At 38.7% G+C, this 22,320-nt stretch overlaps 1 protein-coding gene across 2 annotated transcripts; it reads right to left on the bottom strand.

The window, feature by feature from the left end:
• Positions 1 to 1,474: 1,474 nt before the first annotated feature.
• Positions 1,475 to 22,075, bottom strand: COPB1 (COPI coat complex subunit beta 1). Of its 2 annotated transcripts, none has more exons than XM_051804251.1 (22): positions 21,935 to 22,075; positions 18,706 to 18,857; positions 17,765 to 17,994; positions 16,879 to 17,048; positions 16,127 to 16,241; positions 15,427 to 15,519; positions 14,784 to 14,921; positions 13,691 to 13,810; positions 13,138 to 13,245; positions 12,898 to 13,044; positions 12,338 to 12,483; positions 11,250 to 11,346; positions 10,521 to 10,681; positions 9,727 to 9,847; positions 9,133 to 9,360; positions 8,776 to 8,955; positions 7,571 to 7,715; positions 5,973 to 6,092; positions 5,385 to 5,530; positions 4,011 to 4,100; positions 3,094 to 3,249; positions 1,475 to 1,810 (listed from the first exon to the last, which is right to left on the bottom strand). In XM_051804251.1, exons 2-22 carry the CDS (start codon positions 18,794 to 18,796, stop codon positions 1,751 to 1,753), a joined length of 2,862 nt encoding a protein of 953 aa, XP_051660211.1. In that variant the 5' UTR covers positions 18,797 to 18,857; positions 21,935 to 22,075; the 3' UTR covers positions 1,475 to 1,750. The 2 variants fall into 2 exon arrangements, with proteins under 2 accessions (XP_051660211.1, XP_051660212.1); XM_051804252.1 differs by lacking the exon at positions 21,935 to 22,075 and adding an exon at positions 19,222 to 19,244.
• Between the last annotated feature and the right edge of the window lie 245 nt (positions 22,076 to 22,320).

The raw sequence follows: 22,320 nt of genomic DNA, 5'->3' as shown, positions 1-22,320 counted from the left end.
GTATGAAGTAAGTGTGAGGTGTATGCCTATGAGAAAATAGTGAAATAAACACACTTTGGAAGTCACATATTTCAAACCTAGAATATCTAACAAACAACATGGCCTTAGCAGGTGTACAGGCTTGTCTGTAACAGAGGGGTGCACACTGGAGTACAGTAACACAGACTTCAGTACTGTTAGATACAGCATGGCTTTGATGGCAAATGGTTTAAAAAATAACTACTGCCAGAAGACTTTTGTTGCTTTTATGATTTTTATGTACTAAATATTCAGCTTTGTACAGTTGCATCAGTACAAAGTTTTAGTTGTTGACAGATCTGCCCCATTTTTTACTGTGGGCAAACTACTTTTTTCTAACACCTAAGCTTAAAAACAGAATTGAAATGAAAAGTGAACCTAATGCTTATAAAAGCAGACCTAAGGTATTCAGCAAAAAGTAGTCACGGGAAGAACAAGTAATTAAATTTTTACATGAATGTCTCAGGTTTTGCATCGCACTTCTAGGGCCATCCTTTAGCCACATAAAATACAGCAGCCCAGACTCTTTCATTTCAGAATTAACATGTGTGCTCCTTCCTGTGCTTATTCAGAGTGAAAAATAGGTATTTTCATCACCAAGGCCTTAAATGTTTTAGGATACTAATTCAATTCTCTTCTGTCCTAATGGAGCAGGTCACAGCTGCTGAACTTCAGCAGCAGACTTTGTGCCAACTGGAAGAGTACTGCTGGCTCTGGAGATTCTTCTGTAGAAGTAATTGCTTCCAGCAATTTAACAAATTCAGAATTGATGCTTAAGAGATTCAGCTAACACTGTGTTCAATCTAATGGTTATATGTTTTAATCTACTGTTAATTTGCATAATATTTAGAACCAAATGGTGTTAACTGACTTCCACATCCTGACCTGACCTTCACTTACAATTCCTCCTTTTCTGCAATTTTTCAATTTAGTTCAATTCACTGCAAGACTATAATCAGTCTAAATCCTTCCTTCCTGAGCTCACATATGTGGTTAATGGCAGCATTCACTGAAATACTGCTTATGCTGCAACAGCTTTAACACTGCACTTGGCTGTCTTTTCCATATTGACTGAAAAACAAGAACACCACCAGCAATGTTATGTTACTTGTGATAACACTGTAAGAAAAGCAGTTCAGAAAGTTTAAGATTCTACAACTTGCTGGAAAGAGCCAAATTTTGACAACCTCCTTTCTGATACTACAAACTTGTCTGTGCCAAGCTATTACATTACTAAACCAACCTTCTAGAACACACAGCCTTTGACTTAAATGGCAAACATATATTCTCCTAGGTATACCAGAGTATTTTAAGAGCCATGATCACATATTCAGGCCTAGTCATTATTGTAAACACCTAAGCTATTACAGACTTCCACTTTCTTAGCAAAATAGTCCTAGCCAAATATTCAGTACTGATGAGATAGTATAGAGCTTATAATTTACAGACAAAACAGTAACTGGCATAATTTGTTTATTGTACTGTGAGCATCAGTATATATTAGAGACAAAGAAAACATGACTTCCAGGACAAAGAAAAAAAAACCTGGAGATTTAAAGTTTTGCTCAATATCAATCATGGAGAACCTATAAATTATCTGCTGGAATGCTTTTAGCTCAAAAGCTTGGCTTCTACAATTACAGAACACTGAAGAATACAAGATGTTCTGGATCCCAAAAGCCACATACCTAAGGTTAAATTGTAAAAGACCTGAAAAGGTGTTAGGTAAAATTTATAAACTTGTTTTCTTCTGAGACAGATTGATCTTATCTCCAAGACTCAGGGCCATTCCCTGTAAGGAAAAGAAAGAAGACAATCATGGCACAGATACTTCACTTCGAAATGACTTTATCTTATCTATATTAAAATGGAAGTTCCATATATAGAAATCTGTGAAGTCATGGAAATTTCTAGCTGTTCACTTATTTGTACACATCATACTGCACATTTCCTTAACACTAGGTAAAGGTTAGATCTACATGTATTATTGAAACAACGAAACCTAAATGAGTTGGCAAATGTTACATGTGTTATCAGAAGAATTAAAAATTTAAGCCTTTTGACCTCCCACCAGTTGAAAGTAGACTGCCAGGGGAGAAATTACAACTGCCAGTCCAGTTCCTCAAATTCAGCTGTTGAAAGTCTCAGAGCTGGTACTAACACTCAATGCACTAAAGCTATGAGAAATAATTTAATCATAGAACCACATTAATACTGCATAGCAACTGAAGAAATCTCATAAGAAACTGCATGAATAAATCCACATATTCAATAGCAGCATGATTTCCAGGTGAAACCATGCTGGTATATGTAACTGAATGCAGTCTTATGTAAAAATGGCACTGTAAGCATATCAGAAACATGAATTTAAACCAGTTCAAAATCTTTACAGTGACATCACACAAAGTAAATGATTTCTCTAAATGTGAAAACTCACTGGTAATCTTTTATTGTACCCTGTTTAAAATACGTCTATTTTACACTGTTTTTTTACTGTATTTATTCCAAATCCCATACTTTATCTTTAGTAAGGAGGCAGAAGTTCTAAAATCCAAAGCAGACTCATAGATATACCTACAGAAAATACTCCTACTAAAAGACTCTGGGTTTTGCTTTGCTGTTTTTTTAAAAAAACTCCAGCAAACAGCAACTATATGCACAAAATTTCCTTGTTGTGTGATACTAAAATGTGCAATTTAGTAGGAAAAAGGTCATGGAACCCTGAGGCATATTTGCTCTTTATTTAAAACCAAATAAAATATAACATCCTATTTGCAGCACTATAGATAAAATAAGGAAATCTTGGCCCAAAGGCCTATTTTATGGTAACACACTAGGAGAAAAGATCTACAACACAGTTTTAGGGTATGATCACACCCAATTACAAAGATTTTCCTCCCTCACAAAATCTGCAAAAGAGAGTTTTAAAACTAAGTATATAGTTGCTATATTCACCTTTCCCCCAAAAAAACCCCATTTATCTAGCACTAGAAACTAACATACAACAATCTGCAGGTTTTTTAGAGTGCTTGGTACATTTGGTACGTGACAAGGAGACAACATAAGCCATGTTACCTGACTCTTTGCCCGGATTCGTATGTGACCAGTGACAGGCGCCTCTGGCCCGAGATGAATCGGCTTCTCAATGCTGACGTTCGCAAGGGCATCTTCTCCAAAGATGGAACGGGCGTAAAGATTGGCCGCCATAAAGCCACAGTAACCAGAAAGTGCCTGTGGAAACCACATTTGAACTCTTCAGAAAGACCAAAATCCTTTAAACACATTTTGGTTTGCCCTAGGTTAGCTAGGCTAACACGTCAATATGTAACGTTCACATTTCTTTTTTCCTGCGCAACACTTCGTAAAAGGTGGGAATCGTGCACTGGGAAAGAGTGGGGGCCTTTTTCTAGAATTAATATTGGAAAACATGCAACCTACAGTATTCCTCAAAACAAGGTAAGATGGCATTTTATGGTCGGATTTAACCAACAGCAAAGTGGTAAAGAAGCTAAACAGTAACAATAGATCTTGTCTGGCTGCTATACGTGTATTAGCTAATAGCTATTATACATGTTATACCTTAATAGCAAATACTGTATATATTTATTTTGCTTTACAACAAAAAGGCTAAACTTGCAAAAGAAAGGTAAATTTTGGCAGAGAAGGAAGAAACTTGGAGCTACTGAAAAAAAACCTTTATAGAAACAGATGGTGACATTAAGTCTATACTACAGCTTGGCTACCACGAATTAAAACGGACATTCTGACTTTCTAACTGGGGAAGAAACAGCTGATTAAGCAACACAGAATTCTGGTAACTTAATTTGCTTTTAGTAATTTCAGACCACTCATTTAAAAACTTTGAAGTATATGTTCCATTTCATTTTGTAAGCAAGCATTTCTAATAATATTAATAACAAATGCTGAACAAATTAAATGGTTAAGCACACAAACTAAAAAGGGTGTCTAAAAGTCTCCAAGAAATAGCTCACCTTCTCTGGAGTCAGGCATTTCATATTAGTTGACTTCAGTATGTGCTGTAAGTACTCATTTAGATCAACGATATTTGTATTCACTGTTACCTTCAAGAAGAAAAAAAAAAGCCAATTACTTTAATTAGCACCTCAGGCATTTCTGAAACCATCTCTCCTTTGGGGCTTTATAAAGGAGATTACCACTGCATTTCCCCTTGAGGAATTGCACACTCAGTAAGCTGGCTGCACTCCCCGTTATGTGGTGGTATCATAAGAAGTCTTCCCCTCCTGCCATCCAGTTGTTAGAGATGGAGAATTTCATGCTATTACCATGGTTTCCAAAATGTATTGGTTTCCAAAATGTATTGGGTGAATATGATATTGTGCCAAACATGTAGACTCTCCAGAGCAAATAGTGGACTTCTTGTCTGAATACAGTGTGCACATTGCCAAAACACAAAAAAAGAGGCATCTAGTCCAAAGATTGCTTTTAACTAATGATAAAAACTACTTTTATCTTTCCCTCCTAGCAACAAAGCTGCCTTGGCTTCCTCATATTGATTATTGTTGGTCTGGTCTGGTATAATCTTCTTTTTAACACAACTTTATAAATTTCTAAGGCTTCGCATACCATGTCTTAAAATTTATTGTGCACAAGTTTCCCCTGAGACATTTAAATCTAGTCTGAAGCAAACACATGTAAATATATGTACCAAACAAAGTACAGTTCATGTAAAATATCTTCCATTCTGTTTTAATGTTTCTACTCTATTCTTAAATTATATTGCTCTGCTGTATGAGATTATGTCCCTCAAACCCTTTTTTAACAGGTCTGTTTGGGCACCCTCAGTTAATATAAAGTGTACCCACCACCTTGTTTGTCTTGCACAGCATCCATAACTCTATGCCACAGCGGTACTGCAAAGTGACAGAGTGAAAGGAAGATGCCCCTGTCCACGGCAGGGGAGCTGCACTAAATGACCTTTAAAAGGTCCTCTGTGACCCAAAACACAGTGCAATTCAGAACTGGAGAGGCTGAGCAGTATGAGTCATTCTGCAGCCTCAGCATAAACTTATACCTGCTGCCATCTCTGAGCCAAAATACACAACTGTCACCAATCAGTTTGGACACCTTCCATACAGGAGATAAAGCTCAATGCAAATACTACTTTTGCAAGAAAAAAACCCTAGTTATTGCATTGCTAAGCTAGTGAAACTGATAAGATAACAGTAAGAGAAAGAGCTACTTGAGGCAAACATCCAATGTGGATGTTGAATAAGGTTTATATGACAATAGATAATGCTGATTTAATGAGTTGGTGCAGAACAAGAAACAGAATTATACCACATCAACAAACAAACCCCGAATAACATACAAAAAATAAAACTAACTTTGTTTTCCCACTCAAACTCTGCCCACATCTGTCTGAACTCTGCATCCGTGCAAGAAGCAGGCTGGATGTAATCCATGATGTCAATGTGGATATCACTGAGAACCACACAGTTTCTGTCGCTGGCTGCTCCAGAGACATCGTACACTGCAATATAAAACACAAACCACCTTAATGTTTAAAAAAGTGAATTTGCACTTAATAAGGTTACCACCTGCCAGTTAACAGCACTCAACCCTTGCTCAGTCTCATGGTTGACCTCTGTCCTCTTCAAGAGCTTTACCCAGTTGCCACAGAACTCTGAGTTAAGTGTGTTGGTCTTTCAGGCAGGGCTGCCCAACTTGTTCCAAACTCAGAGGCTTGGGTTCAAGTATCACACTGACAATCATTCTAAAGGTAGCATGTTCTACCATGATTTTAAGTAAAAGCAATATGGATTTTTTTTTTAAATCACCACAAAATATTCATGCATGGTAGACCATTTCATTTCTTTTCCCAGCATATGAAGCTGTAATTATTTTTGGGCTCATTAAGTAGTTAAGAAATGTTTCATATTAATGTTAATTTTGCATACTGAACTTTTACTTACCAACATTACCAAAAATGATTCCATTTTCTGTTGAAGCGACTTTGACATTAGCTTTAATGTTGGCAAAATCATGTGGAGCCAGTGTCAGAGGAGATGGTTTTTCCACAAGTTTCAAGTCACCTGTGTAAAGAAATTGGGAGATGGGCATCAGGGAACATTAGCAGTACACAACAAGCTTAGATTTTTGAAAAAACACTTTATTTTCTTGTCAATCAATTTTTGTATCTACAGAGCTGCACTAACCACCACCATAAAGATATTAGTTGATTTGGAATTGATGTGGGGTTTTTTACAGTTTGCTAACTGTAAGACAAAGTAATTTACATTACATACAAAATTTTGGTTAAAATATTACTGTGTTCACCCAAACCCCACTGAAAACAAATGCAAATACTGGCTTAAGTGGGCTTTGGATTGAGTATAGTATTATTTTTTTAACAAGGAAATGGTTAATTCTACCTTGTGTTTTAATCACTGACAACATCATAAGACCTAATCCTATAGTCAAGTGCCTCAAAACCAAAGTTCAACGTCCAGTATTACATGCACTAAGTTATTTATAAACAGGTCAAAGTATCACCTTGACTCTGAATATAAGTGCTCCAAGGAAGCACTAAGGGTTGCATTTTTACTAATCCTTTAGCAAGCAGTTGTGAAAGACTCCTTAGTTCCACTAAACTGCCACTTGAGAACGCAGCATGAACAGCATGAGCTCTACACACAGGAGTGATGCATCGAGTCAGCTCTTGCACCACATCTGAAGACATCACCTGGGAAATGAATTCCACTTAACTGAGCTGACAAATAGAAAAATATTAAGTAATATATTCATTTTATTCATTTCCATCATTAGTCTGATGAAATGATTTAGAAGTTCGGGAGAAAGGTTATGCCCCTCCAGTCATATTTACAATAATTAAAAGTATGTAACGTGTTCTCCTGGTGTATTGTAAACATATTTCAACTCCTGACTGCCAAAGTAGAGGACAACTAATAAGAAAAGGGTCACTGTTCTTAGATTATCTGCTCCAGTCGCTCCTCTAAAAGAAGTTAATGAAGCTTCAGTATTGTTAAAGCAAGACTCTGGTACATCTGCTGGTGCAGGGAATGGTTTCAGCTGAGTAAATGCAGTATTTAATGCAGTGTTACCTGAGTCTGAGTGTAAAAACCCCCCAGGGCAGATGGCTTTCTCTGCCTGACATGTGCCCCATACAACTTGAGATTTTGTCCTTTTTTGGAAATTTATTTTTGATGTCTGTAAGAACAGCACAATGGGGAATAAGTATATCAAAAAACCTGTCCATATTTCAGGGAAAAAGGAGAAGGGAAAATGTAATGCTATTTCCTTAGTGAAAAAGCCATGAAAAGATACAAAATCTGACTGCAGTTTGTATCATCAGATGGTACTGTCAGTGCCAGCACACAAAAATCTTCCACCAAATATAAAAAAACACATTTGAAAGGCATTCAAAAACATCCTTCCAAAATGGAAACTGGCATAAACTCATAAGTATTTCGAAGTGTCTCAGAAACTCCTCACAACTGGGTGCCAACGCCCAGCACCTCATGGTTGCTTTGTTTCCACCAGTTCTCCTTACCCAGCGTGGCCAGCTCCAGGGTGCAGTTCTGCAGAGTGTCACTGGTCTGGTTGACAACAAGCACATCCAGCACAATGTCATACTGGTTGACGTGGACATACGCTTCTGCATACACAGGGTCCGAGAAACCTGTCAGCTGAGTAACCTGTGGCAGAGGTTAGGGTGTTTAATGTCATGGAACAGTTTTAAACATAGAATCATGTCAAACAATCACCAAGAAATAAGAATGAAGTACAGTTAAATCCATTATTCTTTAATATGAGCCTTCAAAACAAGCAAGTGTGCAAAGAGCTTTTAATTTTACAGAATTTACTCAGTAGTAAGAAAAACCGGAAAGCAAAAGAAAAATGGGAAAAACACCTCAAAAAATCACCACAAATTTTACCTAGAAAGCAGTATTTAAAGAAGTTGTGATGTTTAGGAAATCTAGAGTTCCTGCATAAGTCTTCCAAAACAAATAGATTTCATTAATTTACAAATAAATACACAGTGATTGTCCATATTTTTAATAAAAATGAACACTAACTGCATCCTTCCTTCACATATCCTTTTGTATACAGATTACAACTGTAAAACCTTTCTAGATGAAATGTATTCTGAATTGCTAGGTTGCTAAAATATGAACTGTAAGGCCATTTATTCTTAAGAAGATCAGCAGGACAAAGAAATGCTGACTTAAAATTAAAAGGTAGTTTTAAATTTAAAAACAATTCAACCAGTCTTTAAAAGCTTGTTTTTTAAACTGATGAATGAATGAAGAGATTTCTTCTCTTTGGACCTTCTGTGCAGGTCCTAGTAACCAGGAGCAAAAAAAAGGTCTAAAGATAAGGATGCACTGCACTTGGTAATAGGATATAGCAGCCAAAGAAAGAAAGGGGTTCTTAATCTCTACTCATGTCCTTACTCTCTTCCCTGTGAACCTTACTGGGCTCTTCAAACCCGCAAATTATTTCAATTTCTTCTCCACATTCCACCAGCTCAGCACTCTCCAAGTTTCCTCCTTATTCCTCCCTCCCCACGTGAAGAAGGTAACAACTACAAGCACAAGGGCTTTACTCTGTGTCTTGATTCCAACCAGGAAATACCTGTGCCTTTTTAATCAGCCAGCGCTGTCTGTTCTTTAGTTCAAGCCTAAGATTCCCAAAGCTCATCCTGTGCATAAGCAGCACAACGTGTATATAATTAAAACACTAATTTCCCATTACCTTATTAAGTTTGGAAGCAAGAGGATCAGCAGCCTCTTTCCTCTGTGTGTTTCCCATTGCTGCAAGAAGGCTGAGCTGAAACTGGTCTTCTTTTGAGCTCATTTCATTTTTAGCAGTGAGCTGCATAAAGGAAATGGGATCATCTGGCTGAACTGTCACATTCCTCTTCTCCGATTCTTTCTGCAGGAAGAGAATAATTCAAGAATTCACACTGAATTCCACCCCTTAGCACAGAAACACAGCTGAATAATGGCTGACTTACACAGAGTCAAATGGTGACATTTCTTGGACCAGTTTGGATGTGAACATCCATCAAAAACTACAAGTGTTTCTGATTACACACTTATAATAGCTCACCTTCTGGGAAAGTTTCTCCTCTTCTAGCTTGGCTGACAGCATATGAGAGAGGGACTGCCTGCATTCTTTGTTGAAAATGTCATTCATGAGAGGAGAACATTCTGACAAAACTTTCAGACACAAGGAAATACGATCCACATCATCATCTGTAATTGGCTTCTTGGGAAGAGAAGACTTTCCCAAATGGAGAATAGTGGCCATCAGCAGCATAGCTTCAGCATTAAAGGACTGAGAAGAAGGACAAAGTAAAGAGAATGGAAGAAGGTTATTGCATTTTCCATAGTTTTACAGAAATGTTTATTTCTGACTTACATATAAAAAGGTGCACATTAATTAAATCATAAAAAGTCTGAGCAGAATTACTTATTTTTTTAGTACTTGTTATTTAGAAACCAACCAGCATGATTTAGAGACTATCTAGATAGAGTGACTGGAGAACAGTATGTCCTGTTTGTGACCTAAATTATCATTATTATCCAATCACATAACTGGCACTTCACTTCGGACTTAACCCATTTTGCATCTGTTAAAATCAAAAGAGGCAACAACCAGCTCTTCCTTGCATGTACAGTGAAAACACAAGAGATGACTTACATTTTGTTTCTTCTTTTCCTGAACTAGTGACACATATCGTAAAGCGATCTTGGTTAAAGTTGTAGCAAGGGAAGCTGCAACAAAGAAATCACCATCGAGCAGGAATCCTCTTAATGGAGGTCTGCAAAGACAAATCATCATCAGAAAACTAGTTTTGGATGACACCCTTCAGCCTACTTCTCTTCATACCTTAACATTTACACTGTACAAGCAAAACAAGCGTGAAACATCCCAGAAGGTTGGTTTTTTTCCCTCTCAAAGTATTTTTTTCCAGATACATTCACAAGTCACATAGTCATTTCCACACTGACTAAGGAGTGAGAGGTGTAATGTATAATAATTTTATTGTAGCACTGAGATGATAATGACTAGTCAAGATGAAGTAGCCCATCTGCAGTAACTAAGGAAATATAACAATTGTTCTACCTACCAACAAAATAAACTATAGCAAGTATTAAGTACTGCAAGGTGATATCAAGAGAAGAAAATGTTTTAATCTAAAGGCAACATCCCTGTATCCAACTAAAATTGTGAGAGAACTTTACACATAAAAAACCAAATAGAATTTAGGATATCATAATTAATAAAGTCCTTTTTGATACAGTAAGCTTTGACTACAAATCCTAAGCAATCGGGCAACATCCTATTAGCTACCATCTACCTGGGATAATACCTTAAACCAGGAAATTCCCTCAACCACTGAACTCTGTCTGAGAGAAAATACAACTCAAATAGAAAAAAAGCCCCACAAAATCAACCAAGTCATTCCTGGCCTAGTATGAAGTCTTAAATACCTGTCTTCTTCCTTTTTGGCAGGTCGTGAACTACTGAGAGCACTCTGTGTTGCATAAGTGCCCATCTCTGTAACCAACTTTTGGGCTGGACCCACAGACACCTCTTCTTCAGGTTTTAGCTCCCCAGCTTCTTTCTTGATTTCAGATTCTACTATTGGGATCTAGAAATGAGCAGGAAATAATTGTTACAATTAAAATAAAAGATGTATTTTTGTTCTGCAGAAGGTTTTAATAAATATTACCTGCATTATTGAAGTTCTTATAAGCAAAAAGTCAGCTAAAATGCAACAGTTTTGTGAGAATTTGAGGAGATAAGCAGATGTTGAAATACATACAGAAGTTTCCTACTCATGCAATAAAGCTCAAATTGCACAGATTGTCTTAAATCCCTCTCAGAACAACCCACTTAAAGCACTCTTTCTTTGCCACTGAATATAATTAAATTATACCTTAAAGCAGCCTTAATTTTCTGAAATAAGGAATTTCTCATCTCCCCTCTTAAAAGATATCCCTTATTCTCAGCTCAAGTATGAGACTTGAAAGAAAACTGATCATGAACGCAAAACCCTAACTTCTTTTTACTTAAGATTTCCTGTGCAGTGCCATTGACACATCCCAAGTCCCCAAAACACTGTTAAAAATATCTTCTTCCTAGAAAACCCACTGCATAACGTCAAGAAAAACCACAAAGAGCTAGTAAACATAAAAAAAACCAAAGCACACACACACCTCTCCAAGTGATCTACGCACTTCTGTCATTACACTTTGTATGTCTTCCTTTGTGCTGCAATATTCTCCAAGGATCCATAATGCTCCTCGATAAATCCTAAGACAAGAACAGTAGCTTAAGTCATGTTTTCATCATAAATTCAAACTAGCATCAAGAAGTGATTTATGTTCAGTGGTAAAGGTCAGTCTTGACAAATCCAAAAGGACACGTGACAAAAAGCAGGTTTGATCAAAAACAATTTCAGCTTTAGTAAGCTCATGAACAGGTACATCAAAATAGATATATTCTCTGGTACAAATTTATTTCTATCTATGCTAATCCTGACATACACAAAATTAAATTTCATTGTGATCGGGGTGAAATAACTCTACCGTATGTGAATAAAGTCAGCTGTAAATTCTCCACTTAACTAAGACAAACTAATTTCTCCATTTTAGAGGAGAAAATGAAAAACAAGAAGATGAATGAAGATTAGGAAAAGAATACCAAAGCTTCAGAGATTTTTTTTTTCACACTTAAAGAGATGATGATGGAGATAAGATTCAGAGTTTTCTGTGTATTACAAGAATGACAGAGTGCTGTCTTCATACAGAGAAGTTCTCATATGACTTAAGCATTACAGATCCACCAGAAAAGAAAGTTTTTAGAGCCCTGAAAGGTGTTAAAGAAGCTTTGGAGGTTGCAAAGCCTGGTCTATGTTAGACTGGGTTTTCTAATAAATCTAGCCTAAGTGTTTCCAGTTGCCTACAAGAGCGAACGCCTTACTAACTCTGTTTTAACAAATATATCACTATATGGTTGGTCTTCATCAACAACATTATCTCCTAGCAAGTGGAAATACAATTACCAGTTGCATATAGAAATGCAATTTGAATTTGTTTTCTTCATTCAATGCAAAAAGCACTTAATTACTTTTGTACAAGAAGGCTGTACCTAGAAATCATCTACTCCCAAAATATCTCAGCTTCAGTTATTCTTTGTGTGGGGTTTGCAAGAATTTTGGTACATATTTAAAGGCAATATACATTCAATGAGAGTGAGCCACAAGGTGCTCCAATGTTGGTTTGATACTGTATTTTGGACTCACTTGACAGATTTAATTGAGTGAAAGACTTCAAGCATCTTCTCAACAATAAGAGGTCTGAGGTTATCAAATCTCTGGATTGCTTCCCGCACAAACTCCAAGACATCAGCAGCTGCTGCTTCATTATTATCACTGAGGAACTCCATCAGCTAGCACAGAAGAGTGAACATGAGCACAAACAGCAGCACAGATAAGTTTGTACAATAATATTTGCCTTGTACATTCAGAAAAATAAAACTGCATATGTGTCTTCCATTAAACAAAATTGAAGACAAACAGCCTTCCAAACAATTACCAATTATCATAATCCCAAATTAGTTTTCTAATGATACAAATTATTGCATTTTAAGTAAAGGGCCTCTTCATCTCATGTTCTGCAAAAGCATTTAGAAGTAAAGTCTCAGAAGACAAATGTTAACAGCATCAAAAGTCCTGTATTTCTTTAGGGATTAAAAATAATATTTCTTCCTGTGACGCCACTGTGAGGAACACTTCAGCAATTCTCTAGGTTTTGGGTATAGCTAGAACCTATTTAATGACAATATAATTAAACATTTGCATACCACTGGGATAACATTTGCAGCCATGTCTGGAAACCGAACGCTACAGGAATGCAGTGTCCGAACAAGCAGCTGTCTGTACTTGTCTGTATCTTCGTGCTCCGTCACATTATTAGTTTTAATCACTTCCTTCTTCAGAACAATCACAAGCTGCAGAAAAAAATCAAACAAAACTCAAAAAAGTGACATACTTTTCAAAAGAAAAAAAAAAAGCTTAATGAATCAAAAATACATATATTTTACCTCCTCCACATTTCTCGAAGACACAAGATCCAGAGCCAGTTGGAGGGTTTTTTTGCGCACTTCTAGATCTGGGGTACTCAGCACTCTGAGGATGTCCATAACTAGATCCTGAAACAATAACAAAATTGTAAGTAATTTGCTGTTTTAACTTATTTCCTTTTCATGCAATTCTAATTTCAGTCCTCAATGATTTTCAAAGCCTTTCTGGATACATAATATGTAATCTGCTGACAAGCAAGCAACATATCCCAGGCATTAGGACCTTATCAATGTTCATTTAATACATGTTACATTTTCATAGAAGTCTACCATGCAAGCTACATCATTAAACCTTAAGATCAGGACAGCATTTGCTATTGATAATTCTTATACAGACAATAAAAGCAGGAAATCATAAACATACAAGTCCATCCAATATGTTTCTACCAAAAACATTCCAACAGAAAATGTAAACTTCAGAAGTACATTTCTCCATATATCACAAAACCTGAAAGTTTTGTTATTGAAGGGTTTTCTTTCCTAAAGCTTGCAGGAAAAGATACAGCTCACATACCTGTAATACTCGTTCATGGGAGGGATGCTCCTTTAATTCAATCAACCGATCCAAGACAATCAGTTTCACATTATTATCACTTTCTTTAATAATCAAATCTATGTAGCACTGGGCAGCTGCCTAAAATTAAAAGGATCAAAATAATTTTTTAATTAATGAAGAGGACAAACCAGCAAATTTCTGAGAGAAATTCTGGAAAATAGTCCTTTTATATTACTTTTAAAGCAGCTACTCTGATTTGGCACAGAAATTAACCTGAGAACAGACTTTAAAATTTTCTGGTCCATTATAAATGGATTCCACTACATTACAAAAATCACACTGGAAGGCTCACAACTGCATCAGCTTACAACACACAGACTGGATTTCGAATTCAAAGAAAGACATAATAAGATAGATTACCTGACATACTTTGGGTCAGCTGTGAAGTACACAACAGGGCATGAAAACTAACCTAAAACAGTTGGCAGTTAACCTATCTAGATATTGTTTTAATGACTACTCAACAAAAATGATATACCAAAGCAAGAATGTTGGAATTCATACTCCCCCTGACCTTTTGAAACTACTATTTACAAGTCTTTTACTCTGAATCTAGACTTGCATATTTTATTTTTGAAATTTCCATACAAGTTCAAAACTTCTGAGTGCTCTTAAATAATCAGCTGTACAAATATGAACCTAGGAACCCCAGGTCAATTAGAAACCAACACCAGTCTTCACTGATTTATGCTTCCCCCTTGGTCTGAAAACAGGAATAAAGACTAAAGAAAGTAATTCAATCTCTGAAAATCTTCAGCTTTAGTCTGCTTTGCTAACTATGCCAAGAGGATTGCAGGTTGGTACCAACCCTTGTACAAGTCTGCACAGTAATCATGCTTGTCCCCTACCAAAGTGACACGAAGTCCCCTAGCTCTAGGTCTGCAAAGCAGTCTCAGTCTTTTTCTGTGACCAATTCTAAGAGATATTTTAAGAGAGACCTTCACGTGTGAAGTGTTACTAAAGCCTTTGCTTTTTCAAGCTACATGGAGCGCACAGCACCCATTTCAGTGCACTAAAAGCTAGTGAACATCTGAAAACATCATTTCCATACCTTGATTGCTGTTGGTGCACTGGAGAGTGTAACTAGAGTACCTGCAGCTTCATACTTCACTGCAGGGCTCGATGACTGCAGCAAGTTGTAGATGCAGCGAATAAACCGAGCTCTCTCCGATGGATTCGCATGACAGACCTCAACAAGAAGAAGGATGCACAGTTGGCACATAAAGAAAAAAGGAAACTGCAATCCTACAGTTTACCTGCTCCATTATCTTACAACAAGGAGAGAATTGAGCAAAAGATGGCAACCTTTTCTGGGGCATTCACAGCTGTAAAATCTAATTACAAAAGCTATTCAAAAGCTGTTCTTGACAACTCAGTGCAATGCCACCGGGTCTTAAAAATCTCAGATCAAAAGGAAAGGCACAGTCTCTACCAGCTTCTGTAAGAGATGCCCTGCTGATGCCCATGAAACCAGACTGATAATACACAGTCTCCATCACAGCAAATCAGGTGAGACATATTGCTCTATGCTGTGCATACTTGAGCCTGTATCATTTCAAGAGACAAATCTTATTCAGCTGTATTAAACAATGACATATTCCTGACATGGACTATAAAACCTTTTCCAGCAGCATTCTATCCATTCTAAAAAGCAGTCTGATACAATCTAACGTGCCACAACATTTCCATTTTACCTTGTAAATTAGTTCAACAATAACCAACTGCAGGATGTCACCAAATGTCTGGACTTGGTCAATACAGGTACTCAAATAATCCAAAGCTCGATCCTACAGAAATAAAAGATAAATTATTTTAAATTAGACTGAGTTTGCTCACTCAGTTGAATTTTAAATCAAAACACATTCTAAAATCAAACTACAAAACAGCATTTATGTGACCCTTCAACTTGAAATTAAAACAATTTAGGAAAACACTGTAAACCCGAAGAGCAAATTAATCTGTTCTGTCTGCACATTGCAAAAGAGAGACAAAACTAATGGTAATCAGGCACAAGAGGCAATTGCCTGTAGAGCAAATAATCCAAAACACTAAACAGAAACTGCAATTTCCTTCTCATGCAGCTACAAAAGCTATAAAACAGTAGATAAGAGAGCACTTCTCAGTCTGGTTATGCTCCCTTGCCAAAACTAATTACAGATTTCGGCACCAGCATATGCCTTCACCAAACACAGTAATTCTCCTTTAAAATGAAGATAGCACTGAAGACCTACTTTAACTTTTTCGGTACCAAATATCCCAAAAAAGTATTAACATTGTCAAACGTGGGGTTTTTTATGAATACAAATAGTTCATGCTACCAACAAACTCCTGGCTAGTTACCCAGTACATTTACAAGTTATTAAACCAAATGAGTCTGTGGGCAAGTATTCTTACCTGATCTGCGTGAATCAGCATCATAAATGCATTTCTTTTGCAGCTTGCATCTTTCTCATTCACCAAGAAATCATGGATCAATTCAGGTGCATCAGGTATAAGATGTTCAAAGTTTCTTAAAAAAAAAAAAAAATCCTAATTAAAAGAGCTACTGATAAGGAGTAGAACCCAAGGCTTAAGTGCATACCCTGAAGACAAACATTTACAAAAACTCAAGAGTAAAAGAGTGATACAGAGCTTTTGTGCAGCTATTTAAACAGCAAACAGACTCAAGGAGCTTTAAAAAATTGTTTGTTGTCATGACAGCTAAGACATTACCTCATCGATGATTACAACTGATAGCAACACTCAGCCACACGGTTCAGGTAAAAACTGCAGTAATGTTTAGTATGTAACTGCAGCACATCAAAAACGTCCTGCTCAAATAAATTTATATATGCATATTCCTACAAGGATTCTTCCATATTCATGGTTGTGGACAATGGTTACAAATAATAACATTTAGATCATCAAGAAAGGCATTTGCCCATGCAAATTAACCTGCAATATAAGGACTTCTATCGTACTTGAGAAAGCAGCAGCAGTACCTTTTGTTTCTCCAAAGAAGTCCATTAGGTAGAGGAGAAAAAGCAAACAAACTGAAAGAAGCCCAAAACCCACACCAGTGATTGATAAATAAATGTTTCAGATCTTAAAAACTATGCAGATCACTATAGCTGCACCCACAGTTTCCCACTGTTCCTGGCCTTTACCTGTAGATGGTGTAAATGGCCAGGACCGCGTTCCTGCGCACGTAGCTGTGCCGATGCTCCAGGCAGGCGCGGATGGCCGGCATCAGAGGCTCCAGCAGCTCTGCCTCCTTCAGCTTGCAGAGAAAGCGGAGAGTAGAGCCTCGGATAAACTCATTTGGGTGCTGAAGATCCTAAAACCAACAGGAAACATATTTGAAATGCCAGACTCTCCAGATGAATGCACTTGCTGGCTTGCTAGCCTTCTCCCACACAGCCTTCCGAAGGTACAAGTTCCCAACACCCACAGTGACACCTCAGTCTTCTCACTAAATACATTCTTAAAACACTGCTGCCTCAGTGTTTTAAATATGTACCAATATTTAAAAACAGGTGTTTCTGTGCAGTAACACTTACAAAGCCTGTAGTATTTTTTTTGCATCGTATGTGTTTTCCCCAATTACCATGGGTGTGAAAGCTCAGCCTGTGGGCATTTCCACACACTGGATACTAACCTTTAGTGTGTGTTAGCTCATCTGCTTCCAACCCATTCCCAAAGTTGAAGGCCTTTACTAGAAGTGTCCCAAATATACCACATTCCAAAAACAGTGTCCTTTATGAGCCATGGCTTGTCCCAAGATACCATGAAGACAGTAATTACATTACCCTCACCTCTGACATTCACTGACAGAGAAACTACATTTTTGTTAAGTTATAACAGTAAAAGAACACAAAATTCCCTTGTCAGTAGCCATGCTGCTTATCTACAGTTATCCAGCCCTGAAGCACTGAGACATCACTTCTAGGAAGGAAATGCTGAGTATAAACCACTTTTATATCGACAAAATAACACAAAGTGATCCACTTGCTGTAAAGATCCAGACAAGTAATGAAATAAACAGTGGGCTACCTTTCTGTATGCATCACACACGAGGATCATTTCCTGCAAGAGCCTGCCATCTGGAGTGGTCTTTGGCACGATCTCCCAAAAGACAAGCAGCAGTTTTTTGATGGTATGATCTTGGAGAGGCAGCACAAAACGTATGATGGTCATCAGAAGCCCAGGCAGTTTTTCACCATTCAGAATCATAATGATTACTTTCTTCAAGGCCTCAGTCTTCAACTTGACATCTCCTTTTTCTAGAGGAGGAGGAAATGAAGTCAGGAAGGCTGACATGTCACAGTTAGTTTAACAAGAATACCAATCTTCAGCGACAGAAGACACAAACCTCTCTGAAGGAGTGCAGCAGAGCATACTAATAAAATTCATGCCCTCTTATTATAGGATAAAGAGGAAGTAAGAGACATTAAAAAATAAGCATGGAGTTGAGACTTAATTCTAGGATCAATAAATTGGAATTGGAGGAGTACGAATTCCAAGGCTGTTTTAATACTTAAATTTAAACAGCCTTTTATACCAGGACACTACAATGTGCTCTGTTGTCATACATATATATACTAGACACTATCACTGCTGTTTCTGCCAGCACATTCTGCAGTGCACTGAACAAGAGACAACACAACCTATTGCTTATTACAGTGCTTAAATCTGCCCTTGCCCAAACTGGTATTACTTAAAACTTAAAAAAAAAAAAATAAAAAAAAAAATTCAAATTTTGCACAGACGGGGGGACACACACAACAAAACTAAAATACATAAGATAATGTCATGAAGTTTCTCAAACCACAACAAACAGAGGAACGTACACCTTTCAAAAAGCAACAGAAAATAAACATCAAATTGACTTGTTTGAGTTTATAAAATGTAAACAATATTCTCAGAAAGGCACAATGAGAGAATATCACGATTCAGGTGAGATGGAGTATCCTTCAATCATTGTCCATACTTACCTAGGTCATTTTTTAAGCTGATTTCAGACGGTGGTTCTGAATCCATGGGAACATTGATTAACGTGTAACACACGTTCTCTGCAGCAGTCATGGTTCTTGGTTACAGGAGTTTTCTCAAGGGAAGAATTATTTTGACACAAATATCAGACGACCTAAAAACAAGCAAACAAAGCCATCCCAGAGTTAACAGATTTTATCAACAAACACGAAAACATTATCACAACTGACTTAATGGTTTGAATGAACTACTGGGTTTCTTGAGAAGCCACATTCAAAAGCCCTCTCACTTTTCTGTTACACTAAAATATTCCTGTTAGCACCACAAAGATGAAGAGTATGAGATTTTCCAAAGACAATAAAAAAAGTAAAAGAAAGAAATCTTCCCAATGCTTCAGGCTACTTCCCAATACAGCCAGGGCTAACAGAAGTGAACAGGCACCTGACTGTAGCCCAAAGGATGCAGCAGCTTCTCCCTCATATACTCACTCCCTGATCCTGGCTACATATCCCCATTACCTTCACTGCAGTCCTGTGCCCCTCCAGGTGAACTGACATGAGCTAAAAGATTTTAAAACATTAAAAAAAAAAAAAAGATACAGTCATACAGTTCTCTTGACTTGATTAGCAAGTTGAATCAGCCTATGGAGGAAGCTCTGAAGATGAGTACAAGATCCAACAGAGCAGAAACCAAGGATGGGTGAAAAGAAAGCATGGTGGAGAGGGAAGTAGGATTGCATTTTGCCTGCCAAGGATCATCAGAGCATCTCAACTCTACCATCTCTGCTAGACATTAATGAGGAAAGTACGTATTTTTATGGTGAAGAAGTATGAGAAGGTTACAGATCTATCAGAGCTGATGTGTGGCTGACAGTTCAGGTAATAAAATTACCAATTAAGCTTATCCTCAGCCTCATGTTTTGTTTCTTCCATATATAATAGGTACCTAGGATCAAATCAACCTTTTTCTTCTATCAATTCTCATTCTCATGTTTGTTTATTCCTTATATAATAGACATCTAGGATCAAATCAACCTAAAAAAAACACAGTGTGTCTGCCACACTGACAGGCCCAGCAGAGAAAACTGTTACTTTTTATTACATAAGCAATTTTGTACTTTCTACAGAAATTGTGTCAAAACAAATAAGCTTTTATTAATTTTCTGGAAGTCTCCGACTGAGTTCAACAAATGATTAAAACAGGGAAGATGCCTTTTTATTCTAAATTATGATACCACACATTAGTCAAATAATGTGTAAGGGCATATTTGTTTTATACAATTTTTATTACTAATAACAGCACCAACGGAACTGAACCAAATGATCCCCACCAAAGGCTGTGATTTACATAAGGATGGAAACACCCAACTCTCCAACTCAAGGCTGTGTTTTCCCTGCAGATTGCTCTTCCTCGAGGTTCCATGATGGCAGGGCCAAACCTCCATGCCATAAAGCTTTCAATAACAGGCCAGTTTAAGAAGCCTGTTGTCTGGGGACACCAGCTCACACCCCACATCACCTCTTTTATCTGTGCAGACAACTTCTGAGGTGCAAACCTTGTAAACTCTCCACTCCTATGTTATTACTGAAGCAGGAACAAACAAAATCCAGCAGACCAACAAACACCCATCCCTAGTATGGCTAAAAGTACCTCCCTGCAAACAGCTCTGAGGAGAGAGGGAAGTTGGGACATGGAGTTGCAGTGTTTGAATGAGCACTTGAGGCAGCACACAAGCTGGTGCCAGGTCCAAAGTCTCATTTCTCATCAAATGGGCACCTAGGGAACCTCAAACTGAACAGTGAGCAGGAAATTGTGCTAACTTGGGCTGCTGCTTCTTTCTACACAACAAAACAAGAAACTAAAACAGTACCACAGCAACTACCCCAGAAAACAATTGCAATACAAATTTTTCAAAGAATGCCGCCTCTTTCTGTTATTAATTCTTTATTTTAAGGATTAGATCCTTCAAGGCTATTGTTTAAAAATATCTACATAAACAACTCATTCAAGAGAAAACTAGATGTGGCACTTAGTGCCATGGTATAATGGTACTTAGTGCCATGGTGTGGCAAGGTGGTGATCAGTCAAAGGTTGGACTCGATCTTGAAGGTCTTTTCCAACCTTATTGATTCTGTTTGTAGAAATACAACTGTTTTCTTGCCTCAGCAGCAGCTTTTTTGCTTACTTTTCCATGCTGTTAGCCAGAACTCCTGCCTCAAAGCCCTGCAGCACCTTCACCTACAAGAACGACTCACACAAACCACAAAGCACAGCCTTGCGAAAGCAGACCAGGTATCTTTACTCATACCAAGACCTCAACTGCAGAAATTTCAAAAATTGCAGTCAAACATGTCTCTGAAGCATGATAAGTGAGTGTACTTTAGGCTCTGAGAAGCAGCAGTGAAAACAACTCTGCTAAAACACAGAGCTGGGAGACGTGGCAGGGAGAACCAGCACCCAGTTTTCCTCCTTGTCCTGAAATCAGCTTGATCTTAGAGAGAGGCCCCACGGACACAGATGTAGGTGCTGCTCCAGCAACAAAATTTCTGACCACCTGTACTGAGTCACAGAATGGTTTGGTTCGGGGGGGTACCCTAAAGATCGTACCCTAAACTCGCTCCAACCCCCCTGCCACAAGCAGGGACACCTCCCACTAGACCAGGTCGCTCAGAGCCCCATTCAAGCTGGCCATGAACACTTCCAGGGATGGGGCATCCACAGCTTCTCTGGGCAAGGAGAGGAAATCGAAATTTACAGCGGAAATCGAAAGTTACACTTTATCAAGCGAAGGAAATAGCCACGCCTGCTCGCCACCTACATCCCTGCGGAGCCTCGGGAACGGGGGCACCCCGTGAAACAAATCCCTGCGGACGCATCGCTTTACTGATGCACATCCGTAATGCACAGCGCAAAAAAAACCGTTTACTAACAAATCCCGACAGATCCACAGCCGCCCTGGGGATATTTCACCCTCCGTGTCCCAGGCACCCACTCCCAGCTCAAACCCGTGGGGTTTTTTACCCATGAGGCAAAACTCCCTTCGATGCCACCGCCCGCCCTTCCCCCGAGCAAACCGCGAGCCCCCCGCGCCACGGACCCCCCCAAACCCGCCCCGCGGCCCTGCCGGCGGGTCCCTGAGGCCTCGGGGCCTGCGGGGCGCACCGCACCCGCGGCGCCCGGCGCTCCCTCGGTCCCCGGGCCGGCCTTTGCGGCGGGTCCTGCGGCCCGTACCGAGCGCGGCGCCGGGCGGTGCCGGAGCGGAGCTGAGCCCGGCGCGGCCGCTCCGCCGATGGTGACGTGGAGCCGCGCCCGCCCCGCCACATCGAGCCTACGGCGGCCGCGCAGGGACACGCCCCGCGCCCACGCGCGAAAGGGGCGGTGCCGCCCTGCCCGCGCGAGGAGGGGCTTCCCCCGTGACGTCACGGCCGCGGGATTTCCCCCCCCGCGCGGCGCGAGGGTCTGCCGGGACACCCGAAAACAGCAGCTAAAATTGAGGTTAAAAACCCCGCGCGGATAAACAAATAAGGGGGAAATAGTTATATAAATAAGGGGAAAGCGATTAAATAATAAGAGGGGAAAAAAAAAAGGGAGAGTGGGAAATAGTAAGGGGAAAAAAT

This window comes from Manacus candei, unplaced genomic scaffold (genome assembly GCF_025592945.1).
Source record: "Manacus candei isolate 608988 ecotype Guabito, Panama unplaced genomic scaffold, ASM2559294v1 h1tg000060l, whole genome shotgun sequence".
Taxonomy (NCBI): Eukaryota; Metazoa; Chordata; class Aves; order Passeriformes; family Pipridae; genus Manacus; species Manacus candei.
The sequence above is the reverse complement of the archived record's forward strand: the minus strand, read 5'-3'. Positions and strand labels throughout refer to the sequence as shown.

What these genes read in the sequence shown, in the direction of transcription:
- COPB1 (XM_051804251.1), bottom strand. Translation starts at nt 18,796, where the DNA reads ATGACTGCTGCAGAGAACGTGTGTTACACGTTAATCAATGTTCCCATG. An exon ending in CACTCAATTAAATCTGTCAA is followed by an intron (nt 11,347 to 12,337) that starts GTGAGTCCAAAA and finishes TTCTTGTCTTAG; the next exon opens with GATTTATCGAGGAGCATTAT. An exon ending in CCTGGAGCTGGCCACGCTGG is followed by an intron (nt 6,093 to 7,570) that starts GTAAGGAGAACT and finishes TTCTTTACACAG; the next exon opens with GTGACTTGAAACTTGTGGAA.